At 24.3% G+C, this 26,012-nt stretch overlaps 2 protein-coding genes across 2 annotated transcripts; both read right to left on the reverse strand.

Annotated features, from left to right (window-relative positions):
* Window positions 1–441: 441 nt before the first annotated feature.
* Window positions 442–3,092, reverse strand: LOC129605831 (molybdopterin synthase catalytic subunit). Its single transcript, XM_055515806.1, has 5 exons — window positions 2,828–3,092; window positions 1,555–1,846; window positions 1,068–1,358; window positions 645–940; window positions 442–585 (listed from the first exon to the last, which is right to left on the reverse strand). The coding sequence occupies exons 1-5, from the start codon at window positions 2,954–2,956 to the stop codon at window positions 442–444; spliced, it is 1,152 nt and encodes a 383-aa protein (XP_055371781.1). The 5' UTR covers window positions 2,957–3,092.
* A 1,401-nt stretch (window positions 3,093–4,493) lies between these two features.
* LOC129605816 (ribosome quality control complex subunit NEMF homolog) lies at window positions 4,494–8,246 on the reverse strand. Its single transcript, XM_055515780.1, has 5 exons — window positions 8,012–8,246; window positions 7,160–7,920; window positions 6,251–7,106; window positions 5,004–6,197; window positions 4,494–4,928 (listed from the first exon to the last, which is right to left on the reverse strand). Exons 1-5 carry the CDS (start codon window positions 8,065–8,067, stop codon window positions 4,730–4,732), a joined length of 3,066 nt encoding a protein of 1,021 aa, XP_055371755.1. The 5' UTR covers window positions 8,068–8,246; the 3' UTR covers window positions 4,494–4,729.
* Between the last annotated feature and the right edge of the window lie 17,766 nt (window positions 8,247–26,012).

The raw sequence follows: 26,012 nt of genomic DNA on the forward strand, positions 1-26,012 counted from the left end.
CTACTGTGCTCCTCGACGATCAATAGATAAATTTACGTACCAGTATTTTTGCTCGATTAAATTTTTTTTTAATATTCGTGTCTGATTCATACGACGAACAACAGAAAATACCTTATGTAAATATGTACATATGTGTTCTATAAAAAAAATTGTTAATTTCATAATTAATCGAACTTTGATCGAACTATTGTTGGTACATAGTCTGATTTAACGATTTAAGTTTAGTCAAATTTTAAAAGAATAAAAATAATACACAGTTTTTACTTTTACAATAACCCGTTTGAATTTATTGCACCACTATATTTCGATTAATATAATAGCTTAAGAATTTTAATACTATCAAGAATTGTAATGGACATCGAAAATTGTAATATGGGTTCCATGGGTTTAAATTTTAAACCTAAAAAATTTAAAGGAAAAAAAATTAATTAAATATGAAACTTAGCTTGTTTCTTGTTTTATTTTGCAATTAATTTTTGTTTTAATAGTATCTATATAATTTTCAATATCTTCGATTGAGAACTTTTTCTTATCTTGTTTTACTGTATCTTCTAAATTTTGCATAGGTGCATCATTATTTTTCACCTTGAATAAGAAAATAAAAGAATAAAAATAATACACAATTGTTAAAATATTTGTTTTACCATAAAATATCTATACTCTGGGGACAATGATTCCAAATATAAAATTTTCTCTTCGAGAATTTTTAAACGTTCGTAAACATCTTTTGAATAAGATGTACTTGTATTTAAATAATTTTCGACATTTTTTATACGTTCTTCAATTCCACTAGGTGTTGTGTTATTATAATTTGTTGTTATTGAATCGAAAATTTCTTGCTTAACTACTACTTCAGGGATTAAATTACCCATCAATTTGTCTAGCGTTTTAGTATAATTTGAAGGATCTTGTGGCCCAATCTCGTTTTTGACGCGATGAACTAAAATACAGTTTTAAAAAATAAAAAAATAACTTAATGAAAAATAATTTTTCATTAATGAAAATTCAAAAAGCTAATTATGTGATTTGAATGGAAATATGTATCGCATTTAAAATTATAAACTCACCTCTTAAATGACCCTTACAATTTTTCGATTTAATAAGAACTGCGTTTAGTCTAGCACAAGATTCTTCTATATTTTCACTTTTCCCGGCTAATTCGTTTGTGGTAGTAAAATCAAGAATATTATTTATATCTATTTCTTGCCGTTTCTTATCAATAAAACATTTGATTCTTCGTTGAACCTCATTATCATCAGCATTAATTTGTATTAAATGTTTTGGTAAATTAGAAATGATGACCTTGCAATCGTTATTGAAATTAATTTTACGAATCTTACGCTTTAAAGTTATTTCACCTGAAAAAAAGATAACACTTACTTGTAGCATTTAAATATAAAAAAAAAAAATTGAAAAAAATAAAACTTTGTTTTTATTTGAACAAATACAATTTTTACATAATAATAACAACGTCTACTTTCAAAACATTATTAAATGCAGTAACTACATTATTTAATTTTTAAATTTATTTCACAATATCTCTACTCCACTGACATTCTTTATTTTCTTTCCAAGCGGACTCCTCGCCATCATATTTCTCTTTTTTCCATATAGGAACAGATTTTTTTAATTCATCAATTGCGAATTGTACACCTTCAAGACTACTTTGCCGATGTGGTGAACTAACAGCTATCACAACACTGGCCTCTTTTACCGGAACATTTTCTAAACGATGATAGATAGCAATGTTCTTAACATCAGGCAATTTTGTGCGAATTTTATCACATATTTCATTCATAACTTTTGTTGCCATTTTGTCATAAGCTTCATATTCTAACGATATAACCTGTAATTAATCAAAAAGTAAGTAAAAGTAATTAATCAAAATATGTAAGTAGGCATAAGAATATATTAAAAACTTCAAATTTTGTGTTAATTTTTTAATTTTTATTTAAATTTTTAAAATTCACTTATAAATGTAAAATGCTTAGGTATTAGATTTAGTATTTCAATAGATAGGCAAATAGCCCACCTAGCTTCCTACTCTAAAATATTACAACTTTATTGTATGTAAAGCTATTTATTGATATTACATTTGTTTGGTTAACAAGATTCAGTCAAAATTTTGAGCAATAAATTTAAGTGTGTAAGTATCTAGGTACTTAGTTTATTACTATTCAAGTAATGCAATGATCCTTAACATGTCTTTTGATTGAAAATACTTGAACTGGCATATTACGTATTTTATAATAAAAGAAAATAAACAGCATATATCTACATACCTAGTATTTCAAGAAACATGTTTACATTAATTACATGTATACATAATAGATAGTAGTTACATACTATTCCTTAATAATTAAGCTGCAAAGTTTAACATAGTATATGTAGGTACCTATACATGTTTTTTTTCACATATGAATACAAATATTGTAGAAATTATATATTATTATTTCTGGCGGAAGCTTTTTCAAGTGGAACATGGAAAAAAATGCATACTAATTCTATTTAATTGAAAACATTTTGTATTTGTTGACATGACATAATCAGCCACAATAAATTTTAAATATGAGTTTGATGAATATCAAGTAGATAGATAAGTAATTATATGTACATTGCTACTTGGTATTCAAACCCGTATTAAACAAATACATGTGTTTTTCTCATTGTGCCAATTATATAAACATGAAACAATAAATAAAAACATGTCACAAATATAATATACATAATATATATACATTTCATTTTTATACTTATACATACATAATTCGTATATAAAAGTATAAACATAATTCTTAAATTTTTAATCAATTTCGATTCGAATTACCTTTTTATCTTCGAAATTATCTCTTGTTGTTCCCACGAATAAGGATATAGCACCACATGACGAATCTGCTACTAGATCGCTAATTTCTCCCACATTTAAGCTCTCTTCCGTCAATTTAATGTAGTTCATCTTTGTTATTTTGATTTTTTAAACTTCTAGTACCTACCTACCTGTATTTTTTTTTTTACTTTATTTTGGAATTTTTAAATAACCTAAAATTAACCACCACTGATTGGTGGGATTAAAGCAATTTCGTCGCCGCTTTTTATATTAATAATTTCCTTGACATCCGAACAATAGTCTTCGTTAATTGCAATAATCAAATGATTTCGAAGAATTTTAATATTACTATATTCCTCGCAAATTAAATCCAGTAAACTTTCACCTGTTGTCTTTCTCGGCAATTTAAAATCAACTGCGTTTAAATTTGTTAGCTCCCGTAATTTTGCAAAAAATAATATTTTAACACAAACTTTATTATCACTATTTTCGGTCATGTTTTTTTTATTTACTTCCCATTTTTTATCTCCATTAATATTTTTTTTATTATTTTCCACAATTCCGCTATCAAATTTTTTCACTTAAATGACAAAAAAAAAACTAAACTGCCCATAATAAACAACAAAAATTAAAAAACTTCAAAAACAAATGACAACATCAAGGTCAGTCAATAGCGGTGTCATGACAAATTTAAACATAAAGATCAGTACACACAATAAGCAAAATGACATTAAAGCAATTTTAACAAAATTCATTTATTAAAAATTTCAATTTAAAAAAATTTTTTTCAAAGCAATTCATGTGTTCGCTGAATGGAAACTGAAAGAGTTAAAGATTCTTACCAAATTTATAAAGAATACTTGTGTTTTCTGGATTCATATCACAATTTGACAATTGGTGTAACTACCTAACAAAAAAACTCGATATCTGACAAGAAAGTAAAATCTGTTGTTAATACAAATTTTTTTTGCCTAATCGTGTATCTCGCTTTTTCATTTACTAATAGTTTATTCACTTTCATATCAGAATTCTCCGTTTTAAAATGGATATTTAATTTTTCCCATAATACTCAATTGATTTTTGCATTTTTTCTCAAATTGTCTTATAAACGTCTCGTTTTCTAAAGCAAAGTGAGTACAAAATTTTGTATACATTTTAGAAAAAAACGAAATACGCAATACCAAATAAGCCTGCTCAATTCTAAATTACATTATACAAGTGTATGATAGTTACTCACTTTTTTTTCAATTGCTGAGTAAAATAGCGAGATAGACGATCAGGACTATTACACAAAAATTCTCTTTTTTGCAAATAAAATTGATTTATCTTTAACGCCATCTCAAATTGTCTAGCAAAACATAATTTAAATGCAACTTTGAAATCACAGACAAAAGTAATACTGCAACCGTTATTTATATTGCAAGATGCAATTCCAAATTGCAGAACTATTAGATGTACAATTCAACTATAGAAATAGTCTAAATTCAATAATTCAAGAGGTGTTTAAGCTTCGCAGTGTGCAACTGCACCTCACATTATATATTATTACATCTTATTTAAGGATAAAAAAATTATGTATATATCTATATGCATACAGTCAACAATCAAGGATCGATTAAACCGAAAAATGTTATTAATATTAAATAAATTCTAAGTTCTCTTCAATAAATTCCAGCTTTATTTGAAATAACATCTTGAAATTACCAATGACGCAGTACTTCCATTGAATAGGGTTATATTAAAGTAATTTAATAGTAATAATGTTTATCACAAATTAATGCTTAAAAATTTGACAAAAGAATGTTTATTGTGCAAGTACTTTTAATTAAGTAAAATTGACGTCGGGATCTGCATTTAAACTTTTGCCTTCAAAAGCGGAAAGGTATTTGTTCCTTCTGAAGATTATTTTTTAAATTTTTGTAACTGCGGCGCTGACATTTTAACTTTTCCAGGGATATTTCTGGCTAAGGCTTCTTCTTTTATGCCTTTAAGAAGATCCTTCTCCCTTAATGAACATGATTTGTCTTTTGAAAACATTAGTAGAGCCGTTTTAGCTGCTTTGCCACGTTTCCCTGGACCAGGAGTTAATTTAATTTTAAACCTGAAATAATATGTTTCAAAAATATAATCACAATGTTGATAACAAAAATGGAAAGATTAAAATAAGTATACTTACTTATAATGTTGCATTGATTGATAAGGAGCTACAACAGGTATTGCAAATAGTAATTCATCTTCATCTACGGGAATACCTGTTAAAGAATCAAGCATATCCACATCTGCATTGGCTGGAATATCATCTCCATCATCAACATCTTGAGCTTCTTGTTTTGGCTGAAATTGTCTTTTTGTTTTCCCCTTCGTATCTAAATTATCTTCATCAACTTTTTTTGTATCTTTAATTTTATCTTTGCGGGCTGACTTTAGAATAGCCATTCTAAGTTCACGTTCTTCTTCATCTTGATCCTTGTATTTAGTCTTGATTTTTTTCAGTTTTCCTTTTTGACCACGCTTAACTTGTGATTGATTTTGCTTTTCTTCATTTCGATTACGATATTCTTCGGCCTTTTTTTCCTTTTCAGCTTTCTTTTTTTTAGAATTTTGTTGCTGTTTTGTTCTTGTTGGTGCCGCTGGTATTAGATAAATATCTTCTTTAATTTCCGTATTACTTTCATTGGTAATATTTGGAATCTTGTTTTCTTCCTTAGAGTTGACCCGTACAGTTATTTTTCCTGTATCATGTTCGACTTTTATATGAGTATCTGGAAATTTACTGCTCTCTTCGTCAGAAGATTCTTTATCAGAATTTTCGCTTTGAATTTCTTCTTCGTTTATACTTTCATTACTTCCATTTTTTTCATTGATTACCTTAACATTTTGAGTTTCAGTATTTTTATTTTCGTCTTCATTATCTGAATCTTCTAAGTTAACCTCTTGCTCTTCAGGAACACTATCTAATTTTTCATTTTCAATTGTTAACTGTCTCAAGCTCTCAACATCATCATCATCAAAATGTCTTACTTTTCTTTCGCCTTTGTGTCTTTCTACAGAACTCTCTTCTAATTTGAAAAGTAGTGTTAAACCCATCACTAAATGACATGGTGGTAAAAAGTTCTTTTTTCCTCTAATCATAAAGCTACCTGTGCCTAAGTATTCTCCAGAAGGAGCAGTTTTACTAACTTGTTCACTTTTAACCCAATATGCATTTGTAACAACTTTAGCATCCCACGCAACAGAATATGATATAGCCATTGTTCCAGCTTCTAACAATGTTTTTGGAGGAATTTCCCCGCCAGTTGGATTTCTAATTACAACGCTGGAAGCACCTTGAATTTCTGCGTGAACATAAACATCAGATGGACGCATATATCTGAAATATTTTTAAAGGATTTGAAAACAAAAAAAAGGAAACAGAAATTTTACCTTTTAACAATAAGCTCGTTTTGTTGCGCATCTCTGCCGCCAATAACTAAGTAGTTTTCCGAGCTTATAAACCAATAAAACTTTTCAAACCAATAAACTTTTCTAGCTTTGGTGATCGTGGAAATGGTACGTACTTCTTTAAGCGTTTGCTGAGTTTTTCTTTCAGCAGATTTGAGAGCTTTTTCGGAAGCATCTATAGTTTTTTGTTCTTTTTTGGCTGCTGATCTCTTTTGATCATAATATTTTCTAGCGTTAGCCCAAGCTGACAATGCTAAATCGACGTCTATTACCAAAGTTGGCAAAGTTTCGTCATCATCTTCGTTATCATGATCTTCACTGGGACAAGATACGTTTTTGAATGGATCTGATAGTGTCAATGCTATATGATTTACTTCTAATTTTAACTGTTTTATTGAGCTAGCTACAGGATCACCATTTAGCTGCGCTGCTTTTACTAGATCATGTATATCTGGCCAAGACATTTGATTTGCTACAGCACTTCGCACTGCCAAAATTGCGTTGTCAACAAGAGCTTGATTTCTTGTAATAAGTTCAGCCTTTTGTTTATCTTGCTCTTGAACTTTTGTCAATTCTTCTAATCTTTTGGCATGGTCTTTCTTAACATTTGACAATTTTTTTAAGGCTTCTCTTTCTTGGTGAACGGTTTTAAGATCAATTTTTTGACCTTCCAAAGTTGAATAAAATTCATCAACACATGCCATAAACGATTCATATTCTTTGATGTGTTGATCGTGGTACTGAACAAATTTATAGGGGTGATACTCCAGATTATGATAAAAATATTCTTCTTCTCCTGTTTCAACAGCTTTTAGTTCCTTTTTTTGAATCATGTAACCTTAAATATTGAACGATTAATTTTAAAAATATTAAATTAACCTAAATAAAAACCTCGAGAAGGAGATTTCTTAGCGTCCGCAACAATTTCATTTGATAGATCGATCGCTTTCATCAAATTTGGGAAATCGATTTCAAAATCAAAACAACGACCGTTTTTGCTAGAATGGTCTTTTTTCTTCTGTTTTTTGCTTTTTTTATTTTGAGTAGGATTCTCAACTTCCTTATTTTCAGTTTCACCAGGAATAGTACAATCATCTAAATCATATTTTAGTAAAACATGAGTAATTACTGAAGGACCACATTCCAAAAACGGAACTAACACTGTTCTCAGGTTTTCGCCAGGTTTAGCTGATTTCAAAACAGTTTTAATGTATTCTTCATTAATATTGACACAACTTTTGGCTCTGTCAACAGGATATTTTTCACGAACAGCAAAACGTACGGTTTCTCCTTCAGTATGTGGTCGTAATATGTTAAGTATTGTTAATTCATGATCTGTCAATAAAATGTTTCCTCTGTCATACAATTCAAGTATTATATGATATGCAGCCTCGCCACTTCCAAATTGAAAATCAACAATACGGTCAATTCCAAGTTGTTCAACTTTCTCCAGGCGTTTATTTTTTAGATGTTTTCTTAACTTCATGCTAAAACCGGATGGTGCTACATTTTTTGGCCATTCAAAAGCTGTTGGGTGGAATCGATTCCCGGATTCCAGCAGTAATACCTCTTTAGTTTCACCTTGTTGGAATCGTATTAAATAAGTTTTATTATCAATATCATATATCTGATTCACTCGAAGTCCGACTAATCTAAAAGTTTATCATAATAATCAGATCAATTTAAAACGAAATTAGGTAGGTACACCTACATATTTACAATTATACTCAACTTAGAACTTACCTTTGAAGCTCTGTAACGCCACAAATTATGTCAAATGTGTTGAATCGAACTTTCATTTTGTATTATTAAGATGGAAAACTATTTTTAGTGTAACATTAATAATATATTTTTAAAAGATCAACTAGAAAAAATTTGTTTTATTTTATACTTCATCACACGTTAACAAGAAAACGTCAAATTACGATTTGCATCACAATTTCGAGCTGAGAACTTCTGTTTGTTGATTTTGCTATTGTCTCTTTGATTCACAGTGATTAATATTTGACATTTCATTTGACAATAAATTTCCCAAATAAAAAACTAAACATTCACAATCGCTTTGGATTTTTGTTAAAGGTACATAATATAATGAAATTACTTCATACTATCAAATACTACTTTCAAAATGTATATGAGAGTCGAACAATTTTTTTTAATAAACAAAAAAATTTGAACTGTTACCTAAATTATATATTATTAAAATAATAATAATATATTACAATTTTACTAACATTTATTGTTTGATCTTCCCGACTATATTTGCGACAGGTACGTTTCTCTATTGTCCGAAAATTACAACTATTTACAAGAAAAGTTTTCGGTTTCCTCTTATGTACCCAAAGACTGATTTTAAATTCTAACATTGAAATCAATTCGTAAATAAATATCTACCTCGCTATTTTACTCGAAAAATGAGAAGAAAGTGTGTAACTCTCATATACTTGTATAATGTAATATTCGGACGAGAAGATTATTTGGTAATGCGTATCTCGTTTTTTTCTAAAATGTATACAAAATTTATTCACTTTGTTTTTGAAAGTGAGACGTTCAGTCGATAATTTGAGAAAAAACGCAAAACTCCAATTAAAAAAATGAGTAATCTTATTGAAAAAGTAAATTTGACGCTTAATTGACTTTTTTTAAACGTTTAAGAATTTAAGCTTTGACTGAAAGTAAAAACGCAGTAGAGAATTCGTAAACTGAGACAACTCAGTTTTTGTAAAATTTGACGTTTAAGAGTTTACCATTTGTTTTACTTTTATTGAATAAATTAAAAGTTGTACCTAACATTTATCTCATATAATAATGCCTAAAATATTTCTATATCAAAAAATTATTTCAGTTGGCTAAATTTCGCTGCTTTAATTCTTCGATTTTCATATCGTTTTTGAAGTTTGTTGCATCAGCTATTAAAAGCAAAATTGTAATTAAAAACAATTACAGTAACTTTTCAAATTGTGAGATTTTCTTTGATGAGAAAGAAAATATAATTCGTTAGAATATTTTTTTTAGTATCTGAAATACATATAAGTATGCAATATTTTACAGAAAAGTTTTTGAATACATACATACATACATTATTTATACAAATTATATCGATTCAAAAACAAACAAAATCGAAATTGTTAAAATTTCGATTTTCGAATTATTAGTACAAAATCATATGAAATGAATAAAAATACGAAAAAAAAAATTAACAATAAAATATAATAAAAAGTAATTTCCATTTTTGTCATCATATGTTTCGTAAATATACATTTTTGAGGAATTTTCTATTTGTCATGCGTTTTCCATCAATAATCATACATACTAACACCTATAGAAGCAGTGATGGTTCTTGATAAAGGAAGTGGGGGGAAATGTATTTTTTGGGGGGATTTGCTATACATATATGTATATATGAAATAACACGATAATATTAAAATATCCTATAATATTGAAAAAAAGAGAAATTAAAATAAGAAAGGTAAAAATTCTGAAATATTATTGGGATGTTAGAAAGCATAAGAAAATCGAAATGGCTGCCTGTTTTGACATCCGTACGGGTTTTATTTAAATTAATAATATATATATGTATATATATTATAAGCTCATATATATATATAAAATTTTCATAAATTAACAAAAAATCTTTTAAAAAATAAAAAAAAAAATAAATTTTATATTTAAAACGGTACTTCATTATATTATTAAGTTTTAATTATGAAATAAATTTTGAAATATAAAATGAGAAATAATAGATTTATACAATTCCATATATACGGTTTAATAAATAATTAAAACAAACGGTTTTCGGATGTGAAAAAATATAAAAGAAGAAAAAAAAAGGATATAAATTTTATTAAGTTTTTCGCAAAAAAAAAAACCCTATCAACATAAATGTATGTAAATTAAGTATAATTTGTTAAAAATCGAGAAAAGAAACAAAGGAAAATAAAAATACGAGTATAATTATTTTTTTATTTTAAATATTTTATATTTAATTATTTAAAAGATTATTTTAAATATTTTTTTAAATTTTCATTGCTCGCCTAGTTTAAGGATATAAAAAGGCAAAAATATTGAAAAGGAAAATTTTATTTTCACTTGGAGTATGTGTAACAAAAAAAAATCATAAAATTTTTTTCATATTTTATTTTCATAAAAGAAAAAATTTAAAATATTTATAAATTTTTGTAAAAAGAAATTTTCAAATGAAATAAATTAAATACAAAAGAGTCAATAATTAAATAAATTATTTAGTTTTAATATTTTTAAAAGTGTTTTCAAGGAAAAAGGAAAAAAAAAAATTTTTTCAACTTTTATAATTTTTTGTGAAAATCTAAGTAAGGAAAATTGCAAAATACATACATATAATATATATATGTATATGTATACATATATACACTGCTAAAATATTAAGAATAATTTCAAAAAAGTTATATATTATATATATATATATATAATATATATCTGTATATATATATGTAATATATATCTGTATATTAGTAAATTTTGAAGAGCACTCCACATCTATACACTTAAAATATTTTATAAGCAAGTGTTAGTGAATATATTAAGCATAATATAATACTGTATACCTATAATACATATTTAAAATGAAAATAATACACAAATACATATATGTTTATATAAAATAAAAAAAAAAAATATGTGTTTTTTTTTTTTGTACACGTATACATATATATATAAAAACATTAAATTTAAAAAGTGTATAGAGCATGGAGTTTCATTTTACAGCATTGCAAGAAACAAGAAATATTGAATTTCTTTCATCATGACGTTAAATATTTTCATATCGTACATATATACATATAAAATTAAATAAATAAATAAATAATATGCACATATATATATACTTATATATATATAATTTAAAGAAAAATAATCTATAAAAAAATATGTGTATATATTATGAGGATATAATATAGATATATATTTTTTTTTTCTCTATATTCTGATATCAATGCCATCATCTGGCTTATTAGATATCATAAGAGATATATAATATATATGTATATAGATATATACATCCACGGATATATGTATATATAAATAAACAAAAATGTATATGAGGAAAATTTTATTGTTAACATTTTAATTTTTTTTTTGTAGTTTTAGATGTGTGCGCTGATAATTTCATATTGAATAATATACATATATTATAATAATAATATTGAATATATGTATAATATTTTTCGTATATATACATATATATAAAGTACATATACAATGACAAAAATAAAATAAAAAAAAAGTGTATAATATAGGAATATGTGCTTAGTATTATGGTGTATCTTAATATTTATAATATTGGAAGGATAATAATTAATATGTAAACATGTACATATATATAAAAAAGGACATGGATTGAATTTAAGTTTTCTTCCTCTTTTTATTTATGTATATTTATTTTGAATTTTTTGTTTTTTTTTTTTTAATTTTTCAGAATTTTTATTTCGTTTTTGTTTAAAAATATTTTTTTTTTTTTTACATTTTTCATGTTTATTTTTATTTTTTAATTCAAATTATTTTTAAAAATTTTGAATAATGAAGAATAAAGGAAATTATTTCAACAATTTTATTTTAGATTTTCAAAACTTTAAAATTCTTATAAAATATGACATTCTCTTTGAATAAGAACTTGTTCTCTTAAAATTATTCGTCCTGTCCAGAATAAAATGAAAAATTTAGCTTAAACTTTTTTTTATTTTTTTGGTTTTCAAAATGAGAAAAATAAAAAATAAATAAACAATTTTCAAAATTTATTTTATTTTTTTATATGTATACGTGCATATAGGTATATAATTATGCATATAACATTTTTTTATATACATATTTCAATATATTTTTCCTATAAATGACCATGTTACAATTCTACATATAAAATAAACGGGGGGAATTATTAAAAAAAATTATATTTATTTTTTTAGGTTTTTTCAAAAAATCGTGTAAAATAAATTAAAATGTACGAGTACTCATAGAAATTATAAATTATCAATAATATGTGGGAAAGGCTTTGAAATTTATATAAATAAAAGAAAAATATCCCAAAAAACAAAAAAAAACGCAAAAAGTAAAAAAAAAAGAGTAAAGAGAAAAATATACTAAAAATGTTTCAAAAATTTGATTTTGAGTAATGAGAAAAAATTAGGAAAGAGTATAAGACGAATAATAATAAAAATAAAAACAAACAAATAAAACAAAAACCCCAAAGTTATATTCTTTATGTTATAGCAGCCATTTTATAATTTCTACGAAATTTTATTTCGAACTCATATATACTTAAATATTCATTAAAAATAAGAAAATTTTTAATAGATATAATTTCATAGTTAAATAATATTAATACAAGATTTATAATATATTATAAATAATAATATTTATTATTTATAAAATTAAATAATTTATGTATGCGTTGTAGTTCTTCTCCAATTAGTAAAATAGCTTGCATATAAAATTTAATTATTAGGTTTTTTTTTGGTATTTTGTTGAAATATCAAAAACAAACAATGCAAACTTATATACAATGTTTTTGTGTACATATATATATATATACAAGAGTATTGAGAGAATCTTTAATATAGAAGTAATAACAACAATATTAATAATATTGTTTATTGTTCATATTGTTATTCTTACAAATTATTATTATACTGTTATTGTTAAATGTGTTTTTGGAAAATAAAAAACGTTTTTAATAATTTATCATCATCATATCTAAATCATCAATATTGTATATAGAACCAAGTTTGAGTTTTAATTTCAAAAAAATTGTTTCCAATTACAATAACGTCAGTACGTTTTTCAAATTTGCGGGTTAAATTTATTTTAAATATTTTATAAAATTTTAAATAATACGGTTTTTGTACTAAGTATATATAAAATAAATTTAAAATATGTTATATTGTTTTATATATTAATTTTATACTTTTCATAAAATTTCATTACTTTAATTCTATATTTTATTTGAAAAAACTAACAATTACTCGTATAAATATTTGTGAAGGGAAAAACTCTTAATCAAGGAGGTGTCCATATTTTTCATATAATTCTCAGTTAAAATTTTTAGCAAAGTTTTCTCTAGGGTTTTCTCAATTGCTCGAAATTAAAATGTTAGAGAGTTTACAAATTCATAACATGCTTAGTATATATATATAGTTTATACTGAATTAATTGTTATGAAAAGATACAATAAATTCATCTAAGTTCCCATATTTTCGGTTCTTATGTCTAAACATAATAAGAAATTAATTTAGTATGCAAAACTATTGAATTTTAATAAAGTGAAAATGGGATTCAGTATGTGTGTTTTTTCAAGAAAATTTAATAAAATTATTTACGAGTAGTATAAAATTGTATTTGATATTTAAAATTATTTATTTTAGTAAAATTACTCTAGTGTATAAAAATTATTTGCTTTTACTTTTTGTGTTTTAAATAAAATAATTCAATATGAAATAATAATAATCTTAATAATATAAAATCAAAATTTTAAATTAAAGTAAATAAAATTATTATAAATTGTTGCTTAATATTAATAAAAATATGAAAAGTTTTAAAATCAATTATTCAAATATAGAGCCATTTTGTTTGCAAAGTGAAATAAAAGTGAAGCATTTAATTATTTTTCTAAACTCACATTACAAATATAAGTGAAGAATAAAAATTAATAAAAAAATCTAGATTAATTTTAGATGGATAGTTGCTCTCCAGTTTCAGTTTTAATTATAAAAATAATTAGTGTAAATTAATTTAAAGAGAAAATGACAAAAAAGAAAAAATCGATAGAAACAAAAATCATATGGTTGAAAGGTCAATATGATATTTTTCTACTGTCAGTTGACAGTAGGTATACTTATGTGAATTTTAGTTTTGTTTGTTGTGCGCAATTGCATATCCTTTTTATAAATAAACAAAGGGAAAATAATAAATGTATATTAATAAAAATTTTTTTTCCTACCTTACAATATAAAAATATTTTTTCAGAAAATATAAATACCAATTTTTTATTAACATTTTTACAATCTATGTGTTTTTAAATAAATTTATAAAATTAAAATAGAATGCTTTTATTTTAATTGAAAAATTATTCCAGAATATCAAAATAATTAATTGGAATTCTTCAATATTCATGTAAATCACAAAAATTATTGCTACTAATTAAATGGGTTAAGATTTTTTTTTTAAATTTATCTCGGTTTTTACTGACCGAATTGCAATGGGTATGTGATGCCACTAAATTTCGAATGTCAATTTTTAGGCTGTAATGCAGTTCTCTATGGTAGAGAACCGTAATCCGTCTGTCCATCTGCTTGCATTCTTGTATCTTAATTTCAGTTGCACCGACTATAATAAAAATTTATAACTGCGCTTTTAATTTGGTTAAAAGTGTAGGGATTAACTCAGCCTAATGTATTTGGGATAGATTTTACTGAATATATTTAGTTCGACATAAATAAGGAAATAATATTAATGAATTCTCTAGAATTTTTACTTTTTTCTAAGGGAATAATCAAATTAACTTGTTGAAATTTATTATATGACTTCCGTTTGCCAATGATATTAACTAAAACAAACTTATATTGTAAAATATAAGAAAATTATATAAGAAAAATTTAATTTCAGAGTGAACTATGAATTAAGATTACATTTTTGGGAGCCCATTAACTAATTTAATACAATTGTAAAAAAAAAAACATTTTCTTAATAATTAATAACAATAAATTGATAGCAATATCTTAATAATATTCTAGAAATATTTAAAGGGCCGATTATGTGTTGATCAAATGAAATTTTTTTTTGCGAATTCAACTGATATAGGAACAAAATTAATTGTTCACGTTCTTTGTTTACAAATAACATTTGTTGTTGTTGTTTCAGTGGATTAAAGCACACTTTTATAGTTTTCTAGAATATTCACAAGTTAAAATATAAAATTAAGTATACTTTTATTTGTTGAAATAAATTGCTTACAATTAAAACAGAATGTTCTTTTGTTTAAATATTTCCAAAATTTTCAAAGTTGTAATAAATATTTTTAAGTCGTCCATAAAATAAAATTTATAAATTTTGTAATTGTAATATTTTTCATGTTTTATTCATTTTATAAATGCGAAAAACTGTTCTTAAGACATATGTACATAATTAGAATAAATCCATATTTAATTATAAGGCATAAAAAAATTATAAAAATTTATTTAAACATAATTTTTATGTTTTTTTTTAATATTATTGGTCTGCGTAATTTAGAAATATTGAGCATGGATCGCATTAAAGATATATTTATATAATATGAATGAAAATTTCACAAATTCATAGTCAAAATTTTTTAATAAATATTTTTAGACTGCCATAAATTTAGAATTTCTAACATTAAATATGAAAGATAAATACTTAATTTTGTTCAAAATGTGTATGTTTATGTGTATGTGAATGGAAGCTTTGAAAACATAAACATTGTTATTGTTTTTAAAATAGAAACTTTCGTCCTTTACTTAAATAAGTTATTATACTTACTGGTATGACCATTTCGTAGAATAATTTTAGTTTATATAAACTACGAAACTTATGCCTTTTTAGTTTTTAATTGAAAATTGGTAGTATGATTAACATTTTGTTCAAAATGTCTGACATGAGAAAATTCAATGACTGTATTATACTTTTTACGGCAGGTTGCGAATTGTAAATTTGTAAAAATGGAGTAATAGTGCACTATGACCACATTATGACTATTTGATCCATGATCGAGTGCTGGAAATTATACAGCAGGCTACTATAGTATTGGAAAATACAAAATTGAAAATTTTCATACCTCAAAACTGAAAATTTAGTTAAACTAAGTTATAGCCAGAGATTAAAACAAAATTGAAGGACTATAGAATTTTATTCCTATATACAATTAAAATGAAATTGAAATTTTTTTTAAATTTGAAAATTTATGTTTTTCTGATATTGTATATTATAGGTTTTGTTAATCGAAATCAATAAAATTTATTTATTTTATACCGATGTCTTTCAAGCATCTGTTACCAATTCTTCAAATTTAAAAAAAAAAACTTGAGTTCTATTAACTTTTATATACACACATATATGGTCAAAGAATATAATAAATAATGTGTTTCTATGTTACCGGCAATCTACAACTTTTCATCTCTTTAACAACTAGATAATTTTGTAAAAATCTTCTAGTATTAAGGGTACAATCGTTTTTTAATAAGGTGAAAATAAGAATGCAGTGAAAATTGTTGATTATTTGTAAATTTTGTATTTTAAATGTGATTGTAGCTTTGTGGCGACCACTTTTTTACGTCCTTGAATGGTCGTCTTATTCTCCTATCGTCCTTGAGAGGTTCCTCCGCATTTTTGTTTTTTTTAAAGTAAAATTATACTATAAGAAATTTACTTATTTTTTGGATTAAAAAATTTTAAAACAACAATCTTTAAGTAATGGGGTTGTGACAAAATATTCGTAAAATTTAACTGCTTATACTTCAATCAGTTTTTGGGTTCAAATTCTTTTTTTCAAAAATTTTTGTAGTTTTTCCTATTCCAAGCTATCATGAAATTAATTTTAAAATAGTGAAGTTTTAAATTCTTGTACAAAGGCGCCGCCTAATTATGATTCTGAGTAATTAGTTTTCAATTTTTGTCACTCCCCTAAAGATATGCAATAATATAAATTTTCTTTTCCCCTTCTTGGGATTCTTGATTTAGGGAAGGTAGGTTCTTTACAAACGATTAAATGTTTAATCTTATTTTTCATTATCATTTAGTGTGATGGAATCGCACGATTTTACGCCCCTTTTTATTTTATGTTCTACCATAATTTTAAAAAATTTCTTGAGCTGGGTGTAACATTTGCTGGGAATATTTAAAATAAAAAAATTTTTTTTTTTTCAAAATTTCATAACTGACAATGTGATTTTGAATAATAAGAATTTTGAGTTCATTTTAAAAAGGATACAAAATATTTGTGTAGAATACTCTTATTTTGTTATTAGCCTATGCAAATCATTCAATTAGAATAAACAGTTTAATTCTACATAGAGAAGAAAAGAATAAATGAAATTTAAATAAATATTTTTTTTTATGACAATATAGACTTTTCTTTTTGTTTTTTATACCATTTGACATTTCAGTTATGTTTTTTTTTATATTTGCCTGTGTAGGAAAAAATTTAGAGTGGAAGGATATTCACCATTTTAAAATATCCTTTTAAATGTACATAATATATATATACATATATATTTAAATCCATCTGTCAAATTATTGGATGTAAAAAGTTGTTTTTCTTTTATTTTTTTTGTTTTTTTTTTTGGTTATTTTTCTATGAGGATGTACATTTAAGATAGACGCATATTTTTCGTTATTTTAGATCGATTTTTCTTTTTTGTAAATTTTTTGGTTATTTTTGTTTTGATTTTCCTTAGAATGATCATCAATCAATTTCTGGGTGACATAAGAAATACGTAAAGGAGAAAACATTTTCTTCATTTTTTTTTGCTGGTTTTTCATTTGAAGGACGATGATAAAAAAATAAAAAAACAAGAGAAGAGGGAAAATTTTCTATTTTTCTACTATATTTTTGTATGTAATATAATATTCTATGTACTATTATTTCCACTATATTGTAACTTATTATTTCTTAAAAAATATACTTTTGTCCTTGATTTTCTTGGAAACGTCTACAACATTTTGTAATTCCTATGTATAGTTTTTTTCAATTTCAAATTTTTAATCATCTATTATGGTTTAAAATAGCACTCTACTGTAATAATGATCAATTATTTAAATAAATTTTTATAACTATAGAAATTTTTATAGTAAAAGCTCATTTCCATTAGTGGAAAATCGAAAAAAAACTGCTTGTACCTTCTAGTTAAAACTTAATTAATATTATTTTGTTACACATGAAACAGGAAAATCTGTAAGCAACTGATTATTATTGTAATAAGAAAAGAATAAATATTCGTTGTGAAAAATTTAATTTTTTTGTAATTTGCATTTATAAGTCAGCATGATTTTTGACGCGTTTTTAATATTTTTATAACTTTAATTGGTTTTTTAATCTCCCTAATAGGCTTACAATAATAGATTAAATTTGAGTTAATTTTAGAAAGAAAATGAGATGTTAATACCAGACTGTATCTGTTAATTTTAAAAATTATTTTTTAATGCTGTTCCTTGTTAATTTTAAGCAAAATATATTAATATTTTTCACAAAAAATCTCTAATTATAGTTATAAAGCTATCCACAATTTTATTATTGAAGAAATGATAGTCAATATTGCTATAATAAAATTCAACATTGCCATAATGTTGTTCACCAAATACCAAACAGTGCATATTTCTGTAATGAATTTCGTATAGAATCACTTAAACACTTACTCCTCTACTTATAAGGAAAAATAATCATTAAACACAAATGTTTGTATTTGTTGATTATATCGATGACTAATTTTCAAAATAAAATTGGAAATTTTGCAATATAGCTCAAATTCCAATTTTTTCGTGTAAAAATCTTTCAGCATTATAATGTGTTACAGTATTTATACCCACTTGCATAGTAGGGGTTTCGTTATGCAATTCTGTGAAAATCGTAATATATCCGAAATTTTAATTTTTCAGTAAGTTATTTTGAAAATTTTCGAATAATATGAAATTTTCAAGAAAACAGGTCTATTTCAATAATAAAATTAGTAAAAGTCTAAGAAGAATTTTTGATAATACTTTCTTTATATTGTAATTCCCAGACTTGTGAGGTTCCGTAGTGTAGTGTTTCAAATAATAATGGGGAAAGTTTATATGTTTCCATAAAAATGAAGCTTATATAAAATCAGAGACTTATATGGCCTCATGATACAATTAAAAATTAGTATTAGCAAATAAAACTGAATTATGAAAACAACAACATTTAATAATCCTATTCGGTTTGTCAAAATAATGTTAATACCAAACCAAAAATTAACTAACGGTCAAATATTGTTTTTTCTGAATTTTATGGGGAATTATTCCATGTGTCATGGTCCCATTTTTGCCAACTTATAAAATGTCCCATGGATACTTATGAGAAACCATCCTTAAAGTATATTGGGAAATAAAATCAGATTTTTTTATTAATTTGGATAATAACTCAAATATTACACCCTTTGCTCTTCCTTTATAAATTTGTTTAACTTTTTCTTCCAATAAGTTTCCAATATTAACTTTAAGTGTCAGAATTGTTGTTTTAAGCTAATGAAATTTTATTTTCTAAAGATTATTATTCTTTTGGAATGCAATTTTTATATATGAGTTCGTTTTGTCCAATATTTGCTATATTAGCTGTCCTCTTTATTGTACATAGTAATTAATTCAATTAAGAATAGTTTTAAGAAAAATATAATTTTTAAGGCATATATACTAATAAACATTTGTACAGTAACCTCTAACACTAAAACTAAATTTATAATATAGCCATCATATAAGCTTATCGGCCTCATTTTTTCATTACTTTACCGAAATAATTCATAATATTAAATGCATGAATAAAAAACGAAATATAGAAAAAATGCTCACATATCCTTTTTCTATAATATGGAGGATATTTCTAATCTTTTTCATTTACTTATTTCTTTCTATTTGTATATATGCATTTGTGTTTATAATAATAAGTATATATACTAGCTATATATGTATATATGTATATTGTATACAAATACAATATTTTCAATTTTGTATTTTATTTATTTTTTTTAATATATTTTCATTTTTTCGGTTCTATATATACATATCATCGGTTATTACGTTATAAGAAAATTGCAATTTTTATTAAATTTACAATGAAGATACGATGGATATAAAATGTAAAACTAGGTTATCTTATAGGATGCTATTAAAGTAAAAGCATAACTTTTATTACTTTATGACGTGTTTATACATAAATGTACATATATATTTGTGTAAACACCAAGGTATATATACGATAAAGTTTATTTATACTATATATCATGTGGTATATATGAAATATTTTAATGTACATTCCTCTATTTAATATGTGTAACATATGTATGCATGTATGTACATTCAAAATGGAAATTATAGGTGTTATATTATTATGTTTGTCGTCTTATCATTTGCTGTTGTTATTTTTTTCATATTTTATTTTATTAAAAGAAAAATTGTATACGGTTCTCTTGTATAATTCTAAGGGTGACTGACGTGACAACGTGTAATGCATTTTATGTATATATGTATATACAAGTGAAGAGATAAAGACTGATGTGGTGACATATTTTAAATATGTATATTTATATATATCTAGATTTTATATTTCATATTTTGATATAATTTTGTATTTATATATATGTATATTTATATAATAATATTCATTTTTATTTTACAAGTTTTGCATGCACGTATGAAAGATATTTATAAAAGAAAAATTAAATAAAAAAAAAATATTATTTCTATAATAGTTTTTTCATTTTGTGGTACATTTAACCACATACATTTAGTATAAATTTGATAACGTCTTTGTATATAGCTGTATGTAATTCTTATTTATATAAATGATTGTGTACGTACATATATGGTACATGCATAAATCAAATCAAATAAAATTTGAAATTGAAAATCAAATTGTAAAGATTATTTTATATTATTATTTTTCAATGACATGTGCTTAAATAAGAAAATTGTATATGTATCTAAAAGTCTATAAAATCTTAATACCTAAAGTACATACATATATATATATACATATATCTAACATGATATTGTAATTATTAAGATATTATTATAAAGTTTAAAAATTAATTTTTATTCAAAATATGTGCACTTGTGTATAACAATAATCCATTTGTATTATACGAGTACATATAGAAGTTTAAGAAAACTTAAAATTTATGTGGTGAAAATTATGATAATTTTAGTTTAAAAATTATTTTTTCTCTTCCGCACAAAGTACAAATAAATTGTGATATGTGTGAATTATTAGTGTTTTCAAAAAATATATACAGGGTTGTTCCGTAATGGGCACAATTTAATCGTTCACGACATCAAAAATGAGTAAAATATTCTTTGAAACTAGGTTTCGAAACCCAAGAGTTGCCGAAATACAGGGATTTTTTCAAATGTTCGCGAAATTTTTACTTGCCCAAGTGTTTTTGCTTATTAATAAAGATTTTCTCTTTCGAAAAAGAACGGTCTAGCAAAGAGCTTGAGAACAACACATTACTTAATATGTATACACTCAAAACGCAAAGTATTCGAATTTTAGATAAAATTCAAAACTTCATTTTTTCTATTTTTCTAGTTTCGTTTTACCCTATAATTTCGTACAAAATTTTTTGAAAATTTTTTTTTGAAAAATTTTCCCAAGTTAATTAAGTTTTAATTTAGGTCATCAAATAAATGGTACAGGTGATGTAGCAAGAAAACCACTTGAATGTCGAGATTTTAAAGGTTTTAAGAAAATTTATAAATTAAAAAAAATTAGCAATTTTTGATTCTTTGTAACTTCCTTTCTGTAGTAAGAACAAAAATTTTACTCATTTTTAACGCCCTGAACAATAATATACATATAATATTGTACTTATTGCTGAATCACTCTTTTTATTTTAATTCTACGTCCTTGGAAAAACCTAATTTTAAGGAAAAATATTTTTGTTAAATTTTAGAGTATCAAAACTTGTTTAATACTTATTGGTTTATTTAGTGTAATTATTACCTTTCAAATTTTATGTTAAATAAGAAAACTTTATTGTATAATATAGTGAAAATTGCCGCCACGAACCCTAAGTATGCGAATAGTTACTATAATATGCAGTAACCAAAATTTTGGATATTGCAATACTTATACTCGTAACTAGTCCTTGAAATAAGCTGAAATGCTGTTCATATATTTGAAATTTTATGATCCTTGTTTACCAGTTGCATTAGATAATATTTCCAATTTATCAATGCCTTAAGTATGCACCTGCGGTCCATTCCAATAATTGATTTATTTTCGGTCAAATCGTTTGGTTTTTTTTTTCTAAAAATAAAATGAATTGGCTTTGTAATAACATTTATCTTAAGCTTGTATTTGTTTCTTCAATTTTGTATTATAACTATAGTTACATTGTATGGTGTTTTTTTTAAGGCCCTTGTAAATCTTTCACATTGTATAGGATTTATCTATTTTTAAAAAGTAGAATATAATTACTAGAATATAATTAATTTTATTATTATGTATGCAAATACTTTATTTTCTTGCATATTATATTGACTATTATTAATTTTGAAATTATTTAATTTCTATTACAAAATCGCATTGATATATTGTTATGCCCCTAAAATTATGCAATATTCAAGAATGAGGGTGTGATAATATTTTCGAATCGAAATATGTAAAAACAAAAATATGTGCATAAATTAAATTGATTCATTTGATTTTTTTTTTTATTGCTTATATACGAAGGCATTATGTATTTATATATATGTAATATAAAACATAATATCGCCATTATGATAATTAATTTAATTAAATAATCCATTTTATTTCTTATAATTTCTTTTCATTATTTGATTCATGTAACTGCTGTTTTCATGATTATTCATAAAGTAAAAATAAATTAATTCTTGTATACATATATATACATACAAATAAATCATATATATAAATAAATCGAAAAGGATTAGGTGCCTATTATTATTGTTGAAGTGGAGTGATTTAAAATGCGATAGGAATAAAGCATAGAATTTGGTAATTATTATTTTTTACAGGTTCTCAGGTTCTGACCATTTTACTTTATTTTTGTAAATTTATAAATTTAAGAATTTTTTTGTTGAACTTCTATGCATCCATGCCAAACTGTTCATATAGAATAAAAGAGGCCAGGACTGATGTAAAATTGAACGTTATTCCACAAATTTTAAAATTATTATGGTACAGAATAGTTTTAATTATCAAGTATTGTACTTAATTTATTTGATTTACAATTTGTTGACTACTGTAATGTTGAAGATCATTACTTTATGTATGGAATATAGCCCTTTTATTCCAATTTTAGAGCTTTATACTATATACGCATCTTTGTTAATTTACTTATGCTCATAAAACCTCGCATAATTTCTTCAAAACTATCATATCAATTTCTATCATTGTAATTGTTATGTTTAGAACAAACTATTGAAGGATATATTATAGTGTATTTAATCCTTTGCTATAACTATAGAGCTTTCTCTATATTTTATTCTGCATATATTTAGGTAATAATTCCTTTTCACAAATGAAACTGCAAAGAATAATATTATTGAAGTGTAACGATTTCAGAATATAAGTAGCTTCTGGCATTAAATTCAATTAATCAAATTAATTTAAGAATAATGTTAGCGATTGCAAAAAAAAAAAAATCTTACGAGTTTTGAAACTTTTCTTGATGAAAATTCATTTTTGATTTTGCTAGAGAAAATATTATGGTTTCATAGTCACATGTATGTTTTGTTGTATGTGAACATTATAAGTATACTTGATAGATTACTTAATATGATATTTGGAAATGAAGAATCAATGTATGTGTTAGAGGATAATTAATAAGAAATGAATTATTTCGTCCTATTCGGTTTTCATTTTTGAAATTGAAAAAAAAGAATGCTTGTTTAACTTATAATTTAAATTAAAAATTTCAGAAGTTCAATTTGTTGGAAATTTAATTAAACTTTAAATGCACAGAATGTTAGAAAAAGTTTTATAATTTACGAGTACGAGATAAAGTTTTTTCGCTTAAATTGTTAAAAAAGTCAAAGATAGAGTCAATGAGTTTTCTTACTTGAAACGAATTAATAATGAAATTTCTGAAAGAATTTCATTTTATTTAATATTGATTTAGTTATGGTTTAATATGCATTTCGAAAGTGGAATGTTGTTGCTGCATACAATTCGAAGTTTTATTCCACTAAATATTTTCAATTTCAATTAATTTATTTTTTCCTTTACTGGGTTGTTGTTTCTTTCTAAATTTGAAGTTTAACAAAATAAGTATAAGTAAAAATTTTAGTTTGTTCTCTATGAATGGTAGTGTAGAGATTAGGAATACATTTAGTACAAATAACATCAATCGAAGATGGTTTAACATCGGCTCCAATTTCTATTAAAATTTCTCTTAAAAAACATCCTTGTTAATTCTGAATTAAGCTTTAAAACTGAAAAACAAATTAATAAGTAAATATTAACAGTTATTTTCTTAAATATTATCGAAATTTTAAAAGATAGGAGAAACCTAAACTGTCGTCAGACCTATCGATAGTGGAGGACTGTCACCCAACCTAAAACGCATCTGAATGGTCATAAACTCCTAAAACTAAGGCACGGAAGTGCTTTGACAGAATTTTAGGTTAAATCAGGAAATCTCATTTGCTTCAAACTTTTTTGCAAACGCGCACTATGCTTCATGGTGCAGTTTCTTATTTCCTCACTTACTTGAGGAACACTTAGATCCCTATGAATGTCATTGTTGCGCACATACTGGGGAGCACCCACCATACTACGAAGGAAATTTTTCTAGAAAGTTCGTATTTGTTTGATGTGTGTTTGCTTGGCACAGGCTCATAGCTGCAAGACATACTTAATTTTTCATTTGGAGGTATATCAACATGCTTTATTATATGTTGCATATCTAGACCTGCGACGTAGGAGCCGATAGTTTTTGGCATAATTTTTCTCCTTTACATGTTCTTTCTATCTGAGCTAGACATATACAAAATGATTAGAAAAATTTACAAAATCTTTATATAATTTTGGCAGCTGACCATTTGTTAAGACGATATTTAATAAGCTAATTTCGAAATTACTCGAGTTAATGTGGAATGCAAAACATCGCTAAATATTTTACTTTTGTCCTTTTCTTTTCGTAAAAATTTTTCTTATTTTGTAATTTTTTTTTCACTTGGAAATTTAATATTCACTGGAATTCTACTTGAGACATTAAATTATAAAAGAAGCGTTCACCTGGCTATAAAAATAAATTTTAAAGTTTAATACATTTACGCTGTTTTTTTTTTCTCAAACTTAATTTTCTTCATATTTGAAAATTTTAATTTTTCGCTTAGTAACAGCAGCATATTTGAAATATTAATCTCAATTATATTGTACTAAAATCTTCTGTATAATAAAAAATGCAAATACATAAATAAAATTTATCTACATGTATATATACATAAATATTATATGTAATGAACAAACATATTAATAAGAATTATGAGAATTAACAAATTAACCTTGGTATGGAAAATTTTAACATTATATGCTATAGGGTACTTGTCATATTCATTGATTCTTTAACCTTTAGATCTTTTTATCCGCAATGAATTTCTTTCGAATTTCGAAATAGACAATTTTACATTTCATGTAAAACCTGAATTTTTTTTCTTTTTTTTTTTTGAATATTTCAGTTGATTTATATATTAAATTTTTGTTTTTTTTCATATATACTTAGGGTAATGAGGTATGTTTATGGCAAGAAAAAATGAAAAAGATGAAGAAATCAAAAAAAAAACAAAAATTAAATCCTCTATAAGCTTATAAAGATGTGTAATATTTATGTACTTAGTATATAAAATTATATGAAAAGTTTGAGAAGCAGACGTAAAAATTAATGATATAAAAAATAATGATGATAAGCTTGAAATGATGATAATAAATTTAAGTAGAATTAATAAAGTCTTGTATTAATATAATAAATAAAGCTGTTGTTGATAGGCAATTCAATGTAATCAT

This window comes from Condylostylus longicornis, unplaced genomic scaffold (assembly GCF_029603195.1).
Source record: "Condylostylus longicornis isolate FDR11 unplaced genomic scaffold, ASM2960319v2 ptg000015l, whole genome shotgun sequence".
Taxonomy (NCBI): Eukaryota; Metazoa; Arthropoda; class Insecta; order Diptera; family Dolichopodidae; genus Condylostylus; species Condylostylus longicornis.

Bases quoted from the DNA above. Each gene is read 5' to 3' on its own strand.
- LOC129605831 (XM_055515806.1), bottom strand. From the start codon at position 2,956: ATGAACTACATTAAATTGACGGAAGAGAGCTTAAATGTGGGAGAAATT. The intron at 1,847-2,827 runs GTAATTCGAATC...GATTAATTACAG, and splicing joins ATAATTTCGAAGATAAAAAG to GTTATATCGTTAGAATATGA. The intron at 941-1,067 runs GTGAGTTTATAA...ACTGTATTTTAG, and splicing joins TTGTAAGGGTCATTTAAGAG to TTCATCGCGTCAAAAACGAG.
- LOC129605816 (XM_055515780.1), bottom strand. From the start codon at position 8,067: ATGAAAGTTCGATTCAACACATTTGACATAATTTGTGGCGTTACAGAG. The intron at 7,107-7,159 runs GTTTTTATTTAG...TCAATATTTAAG, and splicing joins TAAGAAATCTCCTTCTCGAG to GTTACATGATTCAAAAAAAG. The intron at 4,929-5,003 runs GTAAGTATACTT...ATATTATTTCAG, and splicing joins CAATCAATGCAACATTATAA to GTTTAAAATTAAATTAACTC.